Source organism: Schistocerca americana, chromosome X, assembly GCF_021461395.2.
Source record: "Schistocerca americana isolate TAMUIC-IGC-003095 chromosome X, iqSchAmer2.1, whole genome shotgun sequence".
Lineage (NCBI taxonomy): Eukaryota > Metazoa > Arthropoda > Insecta > Orthoptera > Acrididae > Schistocerca > Schistocerca americana.
In genome coordinates this window covers 468,577,390-468,595,225 of record NC_060130.1, presented here as the reverse complement: position 1 = coordinate 468,595,225, position 17,836 = coordinate 468,577,390, and the positions used below count along the sequence as shown (strand labels likewise).

Genomic DNA, 17,836 nt, shown 5'->3' with positions numbered 1-17,836 from the left:
TTTTTCAGCGTTGTACTCCACAGACCGACACCACAAGCAAGCTGATGCTTATGTGGAACCCATGGAGCAGTATCCTCCTGCTTCTGTGCTCTATAGTAGTGACTCTTCACAGGCTGGCATTCAGCAGCCTCCAAGGTGACACCTCTACATCTCTTCCTCATCATGACTCTCCTCCAATGGAATGTTTGCGGCCTGCCGGCCGGTGTGGCCGTGCAGTTCTAGGCGCTTCAGTTTGGAACTGCGTGACCGCTACGGTCGCAGGTTCGAATCCTGCCTCGGGCATGGATGTGTGTGATGTCCTTAGCTTAGTTAGGTTTAAGTAGTTCTAAGTTCTAGGGGACTGATGACCAAAGATGTTAAGACCCATAGTGCTCAGAGCCATTTTGTTTGCGGCCTTTGGTCCCACAAAGAGCATTTACGGCTGCTTTTAGCATTGAAGCATCCCCTTGTACTCTTCCTTCAAGAAACAAAATTGTGTCCTTTGAGCTTTCACATTACTTCCCGGTTCATTTTGGCCTTCCTCCTGAGGTCGCCATCCCATCTCATGGGGGGCGTCATGCTGCTCATACGCGATGACGTTCATAGTCAACCCATCTCCCTGACTACCCATCTTCAAGCTGCTGCAGTTCGCCTTTTCCTTCCCTACCTGTACCATTTGCTTCCCTCCATCATTCAGTGTCACCAGGATAGGCTTTCATCAGCTTATAGGGCAGCTACCTCCCTCATTTTTGCTGCTCGCTGACTTTAGTGTGCATCATACTCTTTGAGGTTCTCCTAGGACCTGTCAGAGAGGTGACCTCTAGGTTGATCTTCTTAACCACCTTAACCTCTTCTGTCTTAACACTGGAGCACCCACTTTCCTTTCCAACTCCTCGCACACCTATTCCCATTTTGACATATCCTTCTGCACTGCCCAGCTTGCCCATCATCTTGAGTGGTCTGTTCTTTTTGACACCTACTCAAGCAACCATTTCCAGTGTGCTATGTGTCTGCTGATTCCTGACCCAAGTGCGTGCACACCCGAATGGCAGCTTACTAAGGCTGACTGGCAGCTTTACTCCTCCCTGGCGACCTTCGATGAAAAAGATTTCCCCAGTTGTGATGACCAGGTGGAATATCTCACAAATGTTATCCTTACTGCTGCAGAACATTCAATTCCTCACACTTCCTCTTTACCACACCATGTCCCAGTCCCTTGGTGGACCGAGGCATGCTGTGACGCAGTTTGCACATGGAGACATGCTCTCCACAATTTTAACCATCATCCTACGATGGAAAACTGTATTCATTATAAACAGATGCATGCAAAGTGTTGTCATGCTCTTTGGGATAGCAAAAGAGCTGGCTGGATTTCGTTCACTAGTTCTTTTAACAGTTCCACCCCTTCCTCTGTCATGTGGGCCAACCTCTGACGGCTGTCTGGGACCAAGGTCCATTCCCAAATATCTGGCCTGACAGTAGCAGATGATGTCATTGTGGACCCTATTGCTATCTCCAACACCTTTGACCACCATTTTGCAGGAATTTTGAGCTCTTCCCATTATCATCCTGCTTTTCTTCATTGGAAATGAGTGGAGGAGGCTCAGGCAATACCCTTCTCTTCTTTGAATCGTGGGTGCTACAATGCCATCTTTACTATGAGCGGGCTAGATCATGTTCTCATTCATCCTGATCCTCCACCCCAGGGTCAGATGGCGTCCACATGTGGATGTTGCAGAATCTTTCTCTTGTGGGCAAGTACAACCATATCTGGGCAGAGGGCACATTTCCCAGATGTTGGCGTGAAGCCACCATACCATACCATACCATACCTAAGCCCAGTAAGGACAAAAACCTTCCTTCTAACTACCACCCCATCTCTCTCACAAGCTGCATTCATAAGATGATGGAACATATGATTCATGTCTGGCTGGTATGGTGGCTGGAGTGTTGCAATTTACTAACGAATGTGCAGTGTGGATTTCGAGCGTGACATTCTGCACTTGACGATCTTGTCACTTTGTCCACCCATGTCATGAATGGTTTTCTGTGGAAATCCCAGACTGTGGCCATGTTTATCAATTTGGAGAAGGCCTGCCACACCTGCTGGAGAACAGGTATCCTCCATACTCTGGAGAACAGGTATCCTCCATACTCTTTACATGTGGGACTTCCGTGGCCACCTGCCCTGTTTACTTCAGGAATTTTTAAAAGACCAAGTTTTCAAGGTGTGTGTTGTTTCTGCCTTGTCGGACACCTTTATTCAGGAAAATTGTGTGCCTAAGGGCTCTCTCCTCATTGTACTCTTTGCTATTGCCATTAATCCTATAATGGCCTGTCTCCCACCAGGTATCTCCGTCTCCCTTTTTGTTGACAGTTTTGCCATCTATGGCAGTTCTCCTGGACATGTCTCACTGAATGACTTCTTCAGAGATGTCTTGATCATCTTTACTCCTGGAGTATTGACAATGCTTTCGTTTTTCCAGTGACAAAGCCATCTGTATGAGCTTCTGGCAGCTCAATTGGTTTCTCCCACTGCCTTTACACCTTGGGCCTGTTGCCCTTCCGTTCGTTGAAACTACAAAACTACTGGGGCTGCTTGATAGAAAACTGTCTTGGTCCTCCCGTGTGTCTTACCTGGCAGCCTGCTGTATGCGATTCCTCAATGTCTTACATGTCCTCAATGGTACATCGTGGGGTGCCGATTGAACCACCCTCCTCCATTTGTACTGGTCCCTTATCTGTTTGAAACCCAGCTGTGGCTGCTTTGTTCATGCGTCTGCACGTCCATCTCTCTTACACCGTCTCAATGCTATCCACCATCATGGCATCCGTTTGGCCACTGGCTCCTTTTACAATAGCCCGGTTGAGAGTCTGTATGCTGAAGCTGCGGAACTATCACTGTCCTACTGCTGTGACTTCCTTCTCAACAGGTATGCATGCTGTTTGTCTGCTATGCATGGCCACCCATCCTATGCCTCCTTCTTCGATGATTGATTCCTTTGATTGTCAGTATGGGGCACATCTCTCTTTTCTGTTACCTCGTGGATTTCGCTTTCAGCACTTGCTATGGTGGCTTAACTTCACACTACCTGCAACTTTCCTGGTGGGTGTGAACCCTTCACCACCTTGGCTTCATGAAACGGCCCATGTTAACCTTGGCCTTCATTTATTTCGTAAGGACACTACTCCAGCCTCACTCTATCGCCTTCAGTTTCACTACCTTCACATGGAACTTCGCAATAAAATGTTTATATACACTGATGGCTCTCGAACTGAGAGTGGGGTCACGTGTGCCTTTGTCATTGGTGCCTGTGTCTTTTGATACTGGCTTGCGGCATGTTGCTCAGTATTTACAGCCAAGCCCTTTGCCCTGTATCAGGCCACAGAGTACATCTGGCGACACAGACTTTTCAATTGTGTCCTCTGCTCAGACACACTCAGTGCCCTTCAAAGTCTGTGTGCACTGTACTGCCCATTCCCTAGTGGAGTGGGTCCAGGAAAACTGTCACTTGCTCACTCTGGGTGGAGCCACTGTGATGTTTATGTGGGATCCTGGTCATGTCGGTCTGCCAGGAAATGAGGCAGCTGATGCTGCTGCCAAGGCTACAGTCCTCGTACCTCAGTCTGCTAGTTCCTATATTCCCTCTGATAATCTCTGTGTTGCTCTCTGTCAGGAGGTGATGTCCCTTTGGCATTGCCAATGGTCCTCCCTTCACAGGAATAAACTCTGGCTTATTAAGCCTCTCGCAGAGGCTTGGACAACCTCCTCGCGGCGCCTCCTGCCAGGAGGAGGTCATTTTAACTAGGCTGCGTATTGGACACTGCCTTTTTAGCCATCGTCATTTGATAAGTGGGGTTACCCTGCTACTTTGTACACATGCGCCCAAGTTTTAACTGTCTGCCACTTCCTGATGGAGTGCCCATTTTTTAACCGTTTACGTCGCCGCTTGGGTTTGTCGTCTGATTTTTCTGCCGATTTAGTAAATAACATGTGAGCTGTTGACTGCATTTTACTTTTTATCCGTCAAAGTAATATGGCGAAGACCATTTAATTTGTAGTTTTTGGACCTCCATTTCTGTATGGTGTCTTTTTAGCCCTTTCTCCATGTGCCTGTTTTTAGCTGTCATCTCTTATGTCAATTGGGCCTGACGTATAGTCATTTTGTAACCCCTCTCTGTCTTTGTGTTCTACAGTTTTGACTTGGGCGCGTATGACCCCAGTTGTTTTTTGTGCCCTAAAGCAAAACAAAACCAATCCCTTTGCGGTGAACAGAGTGTCTTATAACCACAGTCCTTAAACATAGCAAGAAACCCAACATCAATTGGCAGTTACTGACATGTTAGCATCATCAAAGTGCTCTGCAAACTGCTTGAAAGAATGGTGGCTCAATGATTATGCTAAGTTATCAGATCATGGGCCTTTTATCTTTCTATCAGTATAGTGTCTAGGAGGGACAATCCATAACTGGCCACTTGATTAGGTTGGAAACAGCAATCTGACAGACTTTTTCTAAATACAAATACCTCATAGGAGTCTTTCTGACATACATAAGACACTTGACACTGCTTGACCCACATAGGACACTCAACACTGCTTGGTGCAATCACCAATTTTTTCATAATTTTTTAACCCACCAGTTGTTTCGAGTTAGAATTGGCACATTGCTCAGTTTCCCACAGGTCCAAGAAAAGTCGTCACTTAGGACTCCATGCTGAGTGTTAAACTCTTACCCTCACCATTAATGGCCAAGTTACCTCTGTTGGACCAATGGTCAACCCCCATACTGTATGTTGACAATATTTGCACTTTGTATAGCTTTCAATCTGCAGTCTCGACTGAACACCAGCTCCCAAGATGCCATTCAAAGGGCCTCCACTTGGATTCTTACCCATGGCTTCTAGTTTTCTCCCACAAAAATGTGTCTTCTACCGTGGTTATTCAGACCCAAAAATCTCCTTCTGTACTCAGCATGTGGATGTTGTTGTGTAGTACCAAAATTTGTTGGGACTCAGTTTTGATGATTGCCCTAGTTTATCAAGTAAAGCCTACCTGTATGTGACAGCCTAATGATCTCATGTTTCCTTGTCCACACTTGTTGGAGTGCAGATTGCCTTACTCTCATGGAGGGATACTGGACACTGGCACCTTCTGGATTGGCCCTGTAGGCAGTCTCTTTGCCAAAGTGGAGATCATACCTCTTCAGTTCAAACAATACCAACTCTTGCTCACATATGCCATTACCATACAACTATTTCCTAATCATCCAATTTTTCAAATTCTTTATTCATACAAGGAGCATCAACCTCAGGTGGGATTACCAGTTGGGATGGCCCACAAGACCCTCTGTCGGGATCTCTGCCTATCCCCGTTAGAATGATCTCCCCATGTTTTGCCACAAACCCCTCTTCATTTAATATGTAGACCATGAATTAGTATGGATCTATTTCTGAAATCTGAAGTTTTAGTCACCCCAGTGACCTTTTGGCATCTACTCTTCTCATGATACCATCATTTATACTGATTGTTCTAAAACTGTGGATAGGATGGGGATGTAATGTGTCATTTATTCATTACACTCTGTTTTTTGTGTTTTACTCATTATTTAAGACATTAATTATAAATTATTTAATCAGCATTCTGTAAACTATGTACTGATTTGTTGGAGCTTTGGCTTGCATGGTCCCACAGAACCTGATAAATAAAAAAAAAATTAAAACACACGCTTTGTATCTCATGCCAATCAGGAACGTAATTCATAGCTCGGAACATGCAGTGTTTTTATGACAGAGCTGATAGCCATTAACAGAGCCCTATGCTTTATTAAACAGATCTTCCTCAACTGTATTTTAATTTATAATGACTCAATGAGGAGTTTCCAGGTTCTTGAATGCTGTTATTCATGTCACTTTGTGATATCTGCCTTTCAAGATCTTCTCTCTGACCTTAATCGTACTACCTGCTCCATTTTCTTTCCCTGGGTCTTACTTTGTGGTTATCTAGGAGAATGATCTGGCTGACCAGTTAGCTAGAGAACTTTTACTCATCTGCCATTTGCTTTGACAATCCCAGGTACTGATATGCAGGTGCAAATAAAACCTCTACTCAAACAACGTTTGTGGGGCTTCTGTCCCCTTTGATAAGGGGAACTATGGCTGCATGGTAAACCTCCTTCAGTTCCTCCTGGAAGGAATCCAGTGTCCTGTGTCACCTTCAAATTGATCACACCAGGTTATCCTACAGTGTCCAATGAGCCACTACCTTGTAGTGGTTGCAGAATCTTACAAGCAGTAGCCCACATCCTGGTTAAATGGCTGCCTCCTCCTCATGCCAAGCAAAGTCTTCTGGGATTTTTGCCTTTAATATTGGCTGATGAAATCTGGTCAGTTGAAGTTCTTCGTTTCCTCCAAGAAAGTGCTTTTTGTTCTCAAATCGATATGTGTAATAACATGAATTCCTAATATATTCCTATATGCTGCACATAAAAATGGGAATTTCCGGTGCTTTTGGCTAGAGACCATTTGTATATGCAACAGAAGGATCATCTCAGTGTCACTACCCTACAGTACAGGTTCAAAGTATGAATATTACGCACTCCCTCCTGCTTAGGCAAATGGAGCAAATCCATTAGTTCTTTTTGCTTTGGATGTGGTCTATGGTGAGCTCGATGGGACGTATCGAAGTACCGATAGTTCATGGGCGATTCCTCAGAAAACCCGACAGAATGAGTTTTTTTACTATATTTTTTCCACCACCAGTGGACCAAAACCCAGTTCAGAGCTCCAAGATGACTATACACAGAAAATTGCAGAAATTTTTATGATATGTTCCTAAGATCCTGGTTTCAAACAAACTTGCAAATTTTCTTGATATCTTTATCCATTTCCAACATACAGAGGTTCAAATTTACACTACTTCTATATATAAAATCTGAAATGAGACGAAATCTAAATAAAAAAATAGCTGCAGCTGACTGCTCAAATTTTAATGGTATATTCTCAAGGTATTTATCTAGAGGAACCATCTCCCTATTTCCAAAAATGTATATTGATTATTGAAAAACACCCCCAAAAGTTGCTTTTTGGGTACCAAAAACCAGCTATGGATTCTGAGATGACGACATGTGGCAAGTGGCCATAATGTTTATGATGTATTCCTAATATCCTGATCCCGAATAAACTTGAAATTTTTCTTCATATATTTATTAGCTTCTGAGATACAGGGGTTCAAGGTTACCCTATTTGTACATGTAAAATATGCATGTAAAATCTGGTATGAGACAAAATGTGGTTCATAAAATGATGAAGTATGGAAAAATATGCTATAAAGTGTTTGTGTTATCATCTTAGAACCCCATGTTGTAGTAATAAATCACAGTCAAAATTTTTTTGCTCATAAAATCCGGTCTGAGGAGTAAAATTAGTTTTGTGTCACTTCAATTTCATGTAAGTAAACTATCTAAATTTTACAAACCAGTGCATTTCTTTTTGTATGAGTTACATGCCCTGCTGTAGCAAGGAAAAGAAGGGAATCAGCAGAAAAATACTCCTATCAGAGCACAAAAAATGTGAATTTGATCCTGTTTATTTAAAAGACTCTGATGGAAAAGTGGGGTACCAGCTGCCTCATTCTACCTTCCTCAGCACATTTTAAAAAATTCCCAAAAATTTTGGCGTGCTGAGAGAGAAGAAGGTAGTGGCAGTGGTAAAGAAATGGAAAAGTAATAAATACAGGAAGATAGTGTACAATGTTGTGTTATAGAAGGAGCAAAGGAGACAATAGCAGTGTGAGAGAAACAAAGGGTTACAGTGCCAGTGGAACATAGCTGACAGTGACAGAACAGTGCTAGGAAAAGAGTGAAGGAGACAGTGCATTGGGGGGGGGGGGGGGGGTGTTGGAAGAATAGAATAAAGAGAGAGAGGAAAGTAGAAAGTAGAAGTGGGTGAGAACCAGTGACAATCAGTCACAGAGTGTATGGCAATGATAATGATGAAGACAGAGTTTCTGACGGTGAGAAGAGACAGCTGCAGCAAAAAGGAAAGAATGAGATATTAGCAGTAAGCGAGATCAAGTGGGATACAGTGACAGTGAGAGACTGTAGTAACAGGACAGAATGAAGTTGACTGTTGCGGTGACACAGGAGACAAAGATGGAAAGACACAAAGAGATAATGGCAATGAGAATGTTTGAGAAAAGGCAACTGGCAGTGGATCGGTATGAGCAATTTACAGCGATGGACTAGTGGGTGTGAGTGGTTTACAGTTAGGGGAGTTTGTGGGAGTTTGATGTGAACTGCATGTTAAAAAAAGTATGAATATATTTGCATGCCAAAATATTTGGGAACATTTTTAAAGATGCTGAGGAAGATAGAACGAGGCAGCTGGTACCCCACTTTTCAGTCAGTCTTTTAAATAAAGAAGAACATATTTCTACTTTTTTTTGCTCTCCAGTAGTAGTATTTTTCCACTGGTATATCATTTCACACTTATTTTTGTGTGAGGGTGACATGGTTAGGACTGGGGTGTCTCGCTCTGCTTTACCTGGGAAGTGGAGGGGGGGTGGGGGGTGGCACTCAACCATACCTCCTCTACTAGTTGGTGCAGTTATCTCTCTTTTACTCTGTTTTAATTACTTTTTGATGTGGTTAGTGCTTTTTCCTGCTGCACCAAAATTGAAATTTTAGGAGCAGCATCCTGATGAAGACAAGACCGTAAGGATTCCATATCCTTGCTAACAGATGATGACCAAGGAACAGTTGAGCAGATTTTTATGCTTCCTTCAAGCGAGTGGATTATATTTCCACCTTTAACACTTCATCTATTATGGATTGGGGTTTGTAAGGGACTTTTCCCACCACATGCTGAGCCCCAGGGTACATTCGACGACACCTACTCACCTACTGACTGTTTCTTGCACCTTATTGTACCATTCTTGGTTCAACTGATGTTGATTACATTTTTAGCCTCCTGACTTTTGGTATTACTAATCTCCCTGCTTGACGGTATAATATTCCATTGCTGTCTTACTCTTAATTGTGTTGGCAAGGTGGGTCGGGGGTGGATGAAGGTTCTCTCATCACAGATGAGTCTTATGGAGCTCTCATCTGCTCTCTGACCTGCATACTATTCTGACCCACATACATTGACTGCTTGTTGAATTGATTCTCAAATGAGACTGACACCTCAATGCAAAAAAGTGAGATAACACAGTGAATGTGACAAATGACCTGAATTCTAGGGGACTGGGCTTGTTACCTATCCAGACTTAGATTTGTGTAAACCATTTTGAACTTTATTGAACACTGCAGTTATGGTCTAAATAGAGGATACTTCAGGTGGAAACAGCAGCCAATCACAAATCATAACTGATTGCTGTTTCGACCCGAAAGGACTTTTATTAAGATCTCATGTTTTTCTTAAATCCCTTCAGGTGAGTGTGAGGATGATACTTTACAAAATGACACAGTTGATTTCATTTCTCATCCTTGCACAGTGATCTAGTGGTCCAACTCTAATCATTTTTTCATTGATGAAATATTAAACTCTAACTGCCCTACATCGCTTTTTTCCTCCCTTTTCTTGTATTGATTTACATCATATCTTAATGAAATGGTTATGTTGTGTTAATGTTTATGTTTTACATGCAGCTGTGGCCAACATTTTTGTGCTCTGAATAGCTATTTAGTACATTAAAGTCTAATGTAGCTTATGTTATTTACATATTATGTGTCATCCGCCCCATTCAATCACATTTATACAACAACAAACTAGTTTAAAATTTTGTGTTGCTGCCAATTTCATCTTACTCCATATTCAAAGATTATTGTTCTTACACCAATATGTATTTTTGATGTGTTCCAACTTCAGTGTGTTTTATGTATTAAATAGTGACACTGTGTATTTGCATCTAATTTTTTTCTTTTGTAGCTACAAAGAGACAAGCTTCCTTGGTTGACGGTGATGATGATGAAAGTATTAATAATGCAACTTTACAAAAGACATATGATGATGAAGTAACACACAGACTTGCTTATATTAAAGAGAAAGTATGTGGCATCTATTCCTTAACTTACAGGTGAGATAGTTTTTATGTTATTTCCCTCCGTGTCAATGTCTTTTTTAGAAATAAAATTCTGTTATTCAAAAACTATGCTAATATGAATTATTACATGAATGATCTAATTTGTTATACATGATTGAGTGTAAGCAACATTTTCCACTTAAATTGTGTGTTTATTAGGATGTCTTCTGACTTTCACAATATTGTAGCTTGGAAAGCCATTTTGGATAGTGTTTACCTGTATAAAAGTCATGAAACAGGAACACATTAGTGTGAATGTAACATAATGGAAAGATAGTTACCTAGACCAAGGAGCAATGCACATGTGAAATGAAGTTATTTCACATGATGTGTATCATTTATAAATTATTCTGTCTGTAATGGTTTGACAGATAGTCAGTGCACTTAACCAGAAAAGGTTGTACAGAGATGTAATTCTGACCAAATAATTAAACTGGAAGTAAACTAGCAGTTTCAGAGATTTATGCACAGTGAATTTAACCTACCACATGTAACATAGCCTACAATAGGCAGCCATGAGAGATTATGGGCACCAGTTGACGAGACCTACATATTATTGACCCAGGGGCCACCCAGTCCAGAGCTCTCAGCTACCAGTTGTTAAATGACATCCGGATTCTCCAGGTTTTTAGCCTGTTAAGTATGGGCAGAAAACACATTTGAAATCTCCCTGGGTCTAGAATGGAGATGAAGCTACCATTTCCTCACTCCTGGCTTATCCTGCACTTGTCCGGCATATGGGGGTGGGGAGCATGTCAGCCCCCTGCATTAGGTTTGAGGTAAGCGATGAGGTAAATACACTGTCCAGTCACATTAATGCGACCACCTGTCAAAAGCCGGACTATCCATATTTTGCAGCATGGATCACTGTGAGATATGCAGGAAGAGTGTCAAAGAGGCTCTGGAAGATACTGACAGGGGTTTTGAGCACGTTGACTCCAGTGCCATGGCCAGCTGTGCTAGATTTCTCGGTTGAGGATCCATGGCACATACAGCCCAATCGAGGTGGTCTCACAGATTCTTGATTGGTTTTAAATCTGGGGAGTTTGGTGGTGATGGGAGTATGGAAACACATGCTAGTGCTCTTTGAACCATTCACATTCACTGCAAGCTGTGTGACATGTTATATTGTCTTGCTGCCAGTTGCCATCATGCTGATGAACAACTGCATGTAGGGGTGGATATGATCCCCAAGGATAGATGCATGCTTATGTTTAAACATCATTACAAATTAAAACTGTGTACTGCACTGAGATACAAACTCGGGACCCTTGCCTTTCATGGGCAAGTGCTCTACCATTCAAGCCACCCAAGTACAACTCACAACCCGTTCTCACAGTGCTACTTCCACCAGTACCTGATCTCCTACCTTCCAGCTTCACAGAAGCTCTCTTGGAAGAAAGCATAGTTTGGGAAGTATTGGCAGAAGTAAAGCTGAGAGGGCGAGCTGTGAATTATGATTGGGTGACTGTGATGGTAGAGCACTTGCCTGCAGATGGAAAAAGTCCTGAGTTCAAGTCTTGGTCCACCACACAGTTTTAGTCTAACAGGAAATTTCATGTCAATGCACACTTTGCTGGAGAATGAAAATTTCATTCTGGCATACTTGTGTTGATAAATAGTGCCTACCAGACTGATGAGATCACCCAAGGTACACCACAAAAACATTTCCCAGACCATAACTCTTCCTCCTCAGGCCTTGACCCTCCTGACAATTTTTTCAGGGTTCTTGCTCTCACTCATTTCACCTTATAGCACATAAAACACGATTCATCTGAAAAGGCCACCTCTTGCCACTCAATGGACATCCAGTTGTGATATAGGCATACAAATTCAAGCCTTCATCATCAATGAATAGTAGGCAGTATAGGTGCATGAACCTGGTCCCTGCTGTGGAGGACCATATGCAGCTATGTTCACTGAACAATCATTGAGGGGACACTGTAAGTAGCTCCTTGGTTCATCTTGACAGTCAGTTACTCAACAGTTGCAACCTATTAGCCCATACACATGTCTGCAGTTGTCATTCACCACTATCATCGTGTGGTGTACTAGTTTCGGATAACATAATTTTGCTATGTATGGTATCCTGTAATGCTGGCAGCATGTAAAAAGTTTACAAACTTAGCAATTTTGGAAATGATTCCAGTCTGGGCTTGAAAGCCAATGATCATGCCCTTTTGGACATGAGATAAATCACTCCGTTTCAACATTACGATGACAACTGCACCGTTTTCCGTGTACCCCGGACATACTGTTTGTACTGTCCACTGCCATCTGCTATCTGTGAGTGGTTGCATGTTGACATTTAACATAGGTAGTGGGCACATTAGTGTCACTGGACCATGTATAGTGAGTAATTGAGTATTAAGTTCCATGAACTCTCCCAGAGCCTCATGGTTCTGAGTTATTCATGAGAGAGGGAGAGAGAGAGAGAGAGAGAGAGAGAGAGAGAGAGAGAGAGAGAGAAACTGCCCAGTAGTCATATACAGGCATGGCTCATGCTTTAGATACTGAGAAAGGCTGCGAGAAAGAAGATGGTGAATCAAGCGAAAATGAACCAGTATTACCTGGAAACAATTTCAACAAGTTATCATTGTCAACTCAAAATTCATCAGCTACATCCTTGTGATTATTTTGTACATATTTCAATGAAATTATATGAACACAATGAGTTTGTGACTATTTATTCATCTAAGGTCATTGATCTGTTGGTGGGTGCGGTGTGTGTGGCTGTGAACTGGGCTCTGCACACTCGATCCTTTCTGCATATTCTACAAGGGATGGCGTGAAATAATGTTTAACGTAAACAATATAATATAACATCAATCATTGGTTTGTTTGTTTTTGAATTCCTTTAAAACTAGCTTTCTTCACATGCCTGCTGACGTGAAATTAATGGTTTTATATCCATTTATTTACCTAAAATTAATCAATAATCTTTTAAGTCATTATCGTACTCATAAATAAGAACAACTTGTCCTATTAGTAGATATGTAACTTTCAGATTGAATGCATTCTTTCCTTTCATTGATTTGTATTGGGACAATTAAGAATTTGCTTTTTGAGAGCAGAGCACTCATCAATTCTTGACCTGTTCGCCTTTATACCAAGTGCCATCAGAAAAACAGAAAATCTGAACTCGGTAGTGGCAGCTGCATATGTTTACAGCAGCGACTTCTCTCACCCTTTCTTGTTATCAGGGGAACTAACTCATGGGAAGAAGCTTTAGTGAGACAGGAAACATTTCCCCCAAACAGCAGCAGAGGCACATCAAATGAAAAATGAAATTTCCCAAATATAAAAATTCTTTTATAAATTCGTACTTGTGTATGGCAATGATTGGAGACAGGTTAAAGGTTTGGCTGCCATGTGTATTGACCTGGATATATCTGACAGCCTACAACCCGTCAAAATAGTTGAAGAATTTTGAAAAAGTTATCTGAGGAGACTCGCTACGCAGTAAATGAGCTAAATAAAATTATGTTTGCTTTATTAATGTTTTGGTGTTTACCTTTATAAAGTCTACCCTCAGCTGAATCAAGCCCCTTCCAAATCAAACTCCTGGATATGCCACTGCATTTATCAGCCAATGACACATTTCTCGACACTTCATTACAACAAATTGTACTAAAAGATGTGTTTTGGAGAGAGATTGTTAATGCAGTGTATGTTTGCTTTGCTGCATGCTTAATGTTTTTCATGTTTTCAAGTCCAAATAGTGACATTTTTTCACCAACGATTTCCTCTCTTCATTCATGAAACTTAATATTTTCATGTTCTAGTGCTAGCTAGTGAGGCAATTACAAACTTGCTCCAACCATGCATAGAATTACCAATGACAGAAACAAAAAACTATCCAAAACGGTATCAAAACATTCTTACTGAATGTCAGCCAACAGTTCCCAAAACATTGACTGTCTTTATTCATGTGAGAAATATTCAGAATTCATTAAATTTAGCAATACATTATTGAGAAATATATTTTCATTATATTTTGAAATGGCTCCACCTCAGAGACTTTAACTATGAGCCGCAACTGATCCTATAGCTATTATCTTCTTTTCCCCTTCACATGAAACAACACTGCACTTCATTTTTCTTGCTACTAATGTCTTCCTCCAATGAAATTACATGGTTACTATTGACACTCTTTTATTGTGGCTACATTAAGAATTAATATTTTGCAAATAATGTATAAGATGAAACAAAAGTATGGAGACTTTCAGTACTGAGTTGTTTTCTGTTTTTTTGCAGGGCTGAAATTATGGAGAATTTGTTCTCCATGCTTCTCCTTGGCTATGAGTACATGCAAGATGAAAATTCCTCATTGAGTGGCACAGAAGAAACTGAGTCTGTGTTGAAAACTGAGGTTTCTCATCACTTGGAACCTAGTACCAGCTCAGAAAACTCTGAAAGAAAAACTGATAAACTTGTTTCAGCATTGAATACAGGTGAACATAAATTTTGTCTGTTTATCAAACCTTTACATACTGATTTTGTATATCTTGGTGCTGAACCAGAAATTGTAATGATAATTTGCTGAATGAGTAGTCGAAGTACTTGCTGAAGGGTGAGTACTGCTAGGGCAGTGTGCAAATTTTGTTTCATGGCAGAATCTGTGTATAATGTTGATATATTATTGTGAATGAACTAATGACTGAGAGGTTGAGCTTGTAAGGTACACATTATTTGCAGATAAGAGCACATTTTACTTAATTTCCAGTTTTGCTATTTCACATACAGGAAGTGAATGTATCATTGCTGCAGTACGTACAGAGAAAGAAGTGAGCAGTAGGTTCCAATGCTGACCAGCAGATGTGGTTGGCCATGTAGTGCTTTCAGAGCCAGTGGAATGAGATACTGATGCTGAAATCACTTGTGATGTCAGCAAAGAGATACATAGGGAAAGTACATTTATTCTGGTGCAAATCAAGTAATTGTTATTAATAAATATTTGATAACAAAAGTTGCCTTTTGCCACCCAGACATTAGGAGTAGTCTACGGGTCAAAAATACTATCTTCCAGTAATTTTCCAATGCCAGGAAACGTTGATGTTAATAAATAAATGAATAACGTAGGCATAACCAAAGATGTATGATCTTATATGAACTATATCGAATGTATACTGAAGTTACAGACTGTGCGCCATAGTCAGCTGTTGTTGATAGGATGCCTTTTGATGTAGTCGTATGCTCTCCTACTGTTAGTAGATTGCTTATAATCAGTGTGAACTATTTTATTTTACAAAGTTTCTTAAATAAACGCCCTGTAATAGGATTGTATGTAAAAATTATTTGCACAAAAAACTTCTGTCTGCTTAATTACATAAAACATAGACAGTAGCACTGCACTTTGAGAATCCAACAGTTCTGCTATGGCTGTGCAAGGGGACACAAAACTACAAGAGCATCTCCACATAACAGGTAGGAAGAATTCCTATGTGGCGACTCACTAAATCAGTTCAAGAATGGACTGGCTTAATTATCACAAAACTCTGGTGGGAAAGCATGGCCAGTTATACTGTATGCCCCTTATACCATAATCAACAGACTCACCGGCTAAACTGAGACATTTCTGGAGGTTTAGTTTGCGTGGGATGCTCTTACAAGCTCAAGAGAATAATAAGACATTAGAGTGGTATCTTGTTTAGTGAGCACCTCCCATAATGTGCAATTTGCATAATGAACAAAACAAATTTTTAAAAAAATGACTCACTCACTGAGCAGTGTTTTGCATAACGAGTGATGACAATTTAGTGTGACGTCACCAGCCGTTTGTGTGCAGCAGGGGAAACTTACATCAATATGAACACCTTTCATTGTTGGCAGTGGTATATGAACAATCTCTTTAGTATGTACTGCAGTCTGGGTTTAGCACTCTTTCTGTTACCATCTTAGTGCATCTTGTGATCACACATTTTTATAAACTTGTCTTCAGATCTTTTTTTTTTTACCATGCAAGTTTTAATAATTTTTGTACAAATTTCCATGAAGATAAAGCTGCAAGAGGATGACCATAAGAGAAAGAAAATGACCTTAGAAGTGAAATGTAAAATCATTGAAAAATGCGAATGTGGTGTGAGCATTGCTGATTTAGCACACACATACTATCCATTTTAGATCAACTATTTACGCTATCCTCAAGAACAAGGACAAGATTAAGGAGATAGATGCTTCAAAGGGCATGTCAAGAGTATCTAAACAACAGTTTCATATTCTGGATGATGTCGAAAGGTTGCTCCTTATATGGATAAATGAAAAGCAATTGCAGGACAACACTATTAATGAAAACATCATTTGTGAGTACACAAGAATGATTTTTGCTAACTTCATTAAGAAGATGCCAGCATCATCAGCAGTTGAAGAAGTGTTTAAGTGAAGCTGTGGGTGGTTCAAGAAGTTTAAGAGAAGAACCGACATCCACAGTGTCGTGAGGCACAGCGAAGCTGCCAGCTCTGACACAAAGGCAATAGAGATCTTCACCAGCGACTTCAAGATGCCCATAGATTCTGAGAGTTATCTGCCACAACAGGTTTTTAATTGTGATGAGACTGGTCTATTCTGGAAAAAGATACAGAAGCTTACTGTTGTGACGCGCCGATCATTCAAAGTGCTGCCGCGCAATTATGTACATCCTCTACATGCGGCACTCTCTGCCAGCCATGCAGCAGCCGCACCACCTAAGCGGCCAGCTGGCCAGCGTCCGCTAGACTTGGACTTAGTGCTTATTTGAATGTTACCGTGTTCACATTGGTCAACTTGCCCTGTGGCTTACATGTGTTGCGTCGTTTTTGAAATATATGTGTTCAACTTGACGTTATAACAATTGGCGACGAGGTAGTGGATTTTTCCTTTTCACCGTTGACCCGCAGGTTTCCATGGCTACTTTAGAGCAACTATTGCAAGGTCTCACTGAACAGCAAACGCTTCTCACATCGGCGATTCGTGATTTCGTTGCGGCGTCCAATGCGGGCCAATTCTCATCATTGTCTGTACCTCCTTTCCCTCCTTACGACGAGACGGCAGAACACTAGTCCGATTACGAAAAACGTCTTTGACAGCACTTCTTGGCATTTCATGTCATGGCCAAACAAACATGTAAGTCTCTGTTCTTTTCATGGATTCCACCTCAAATGTATCAGTTGTTGTCGCAATTGGCTCCTTTGAAAGATCCTGCGTCTTTGTCCTTTGCTGAAATGTGCTCACTTCTGTCCATATATTTTCATAAGCAAACGCATGTGGTAGCCTCTCATGTTGCCTTTTATTGTTATCAAAAACAATCGAATCAATCCTATCGTGATTGGGCTGCTGAGCTTCACGGCCTCAGTCGAAAGTGTCAATATGTTACTGACATTCACAAAGAATCCTACTCGGATTCCATGGTACGGGATACTATTATCCGGTTGGCACCTGACAAAGAAGTGAGGCAACGTGCCCTTCAGTTGGCAAATTGGACTCTAGATGAAGTCCTATCCATCGCGCAGTCTTTTGAAATTTCTTGCGCCGCTGAAGCCCAAATAGAGGCGTGTGGTGATGCCGGGGAAATACAACCTCTGTGCGCTGTTGACAATGCGTGCGGCGTTTCCCCGCCGGCCGATGTGGCCGCAGTACGCTCCCACGTGCAGCCTCGGCCTAACCATAAAATAACCCTCTCAGAAACTGCAGCAAAACCCCCGGCAACTTCCTTCATGTCCGCGGTGTTTTGCGAAACATTCACGCGAGGATTGTCCCCAAGGTTGGGCCGTGTGTCACAATTGCAAAAAGAAGGGTCAT

At 41.4% G+C, this 17,836-nt stretch overlaps 1 protein-coding gene across 1 annotated transcript in view; it reads left to right on the top strand.

Annotated features, from left to right (window-relative positions):
- Positions 1-17,836, top strand: part of LOC124555091 (zinc finger FYVE domain-containing protein 26) — a 434,713-nt gene that overhangs the window by 75,181 nt on the left and 341,696 nt on the right. The window contains exons 9-10 of the mRNA XM_047128885.1: positions 9,907-10,054; positions 14,318-14,514. Coding sequence (XP_046984841.1) covers positions 9,907-10,054; positions 14,318-14,514 — 345 coding nt within the window. The remainder of the gene's footprint in view (positions 1-9,906; positions 10,055-14,317; positions 14,515-17,836) is intronic.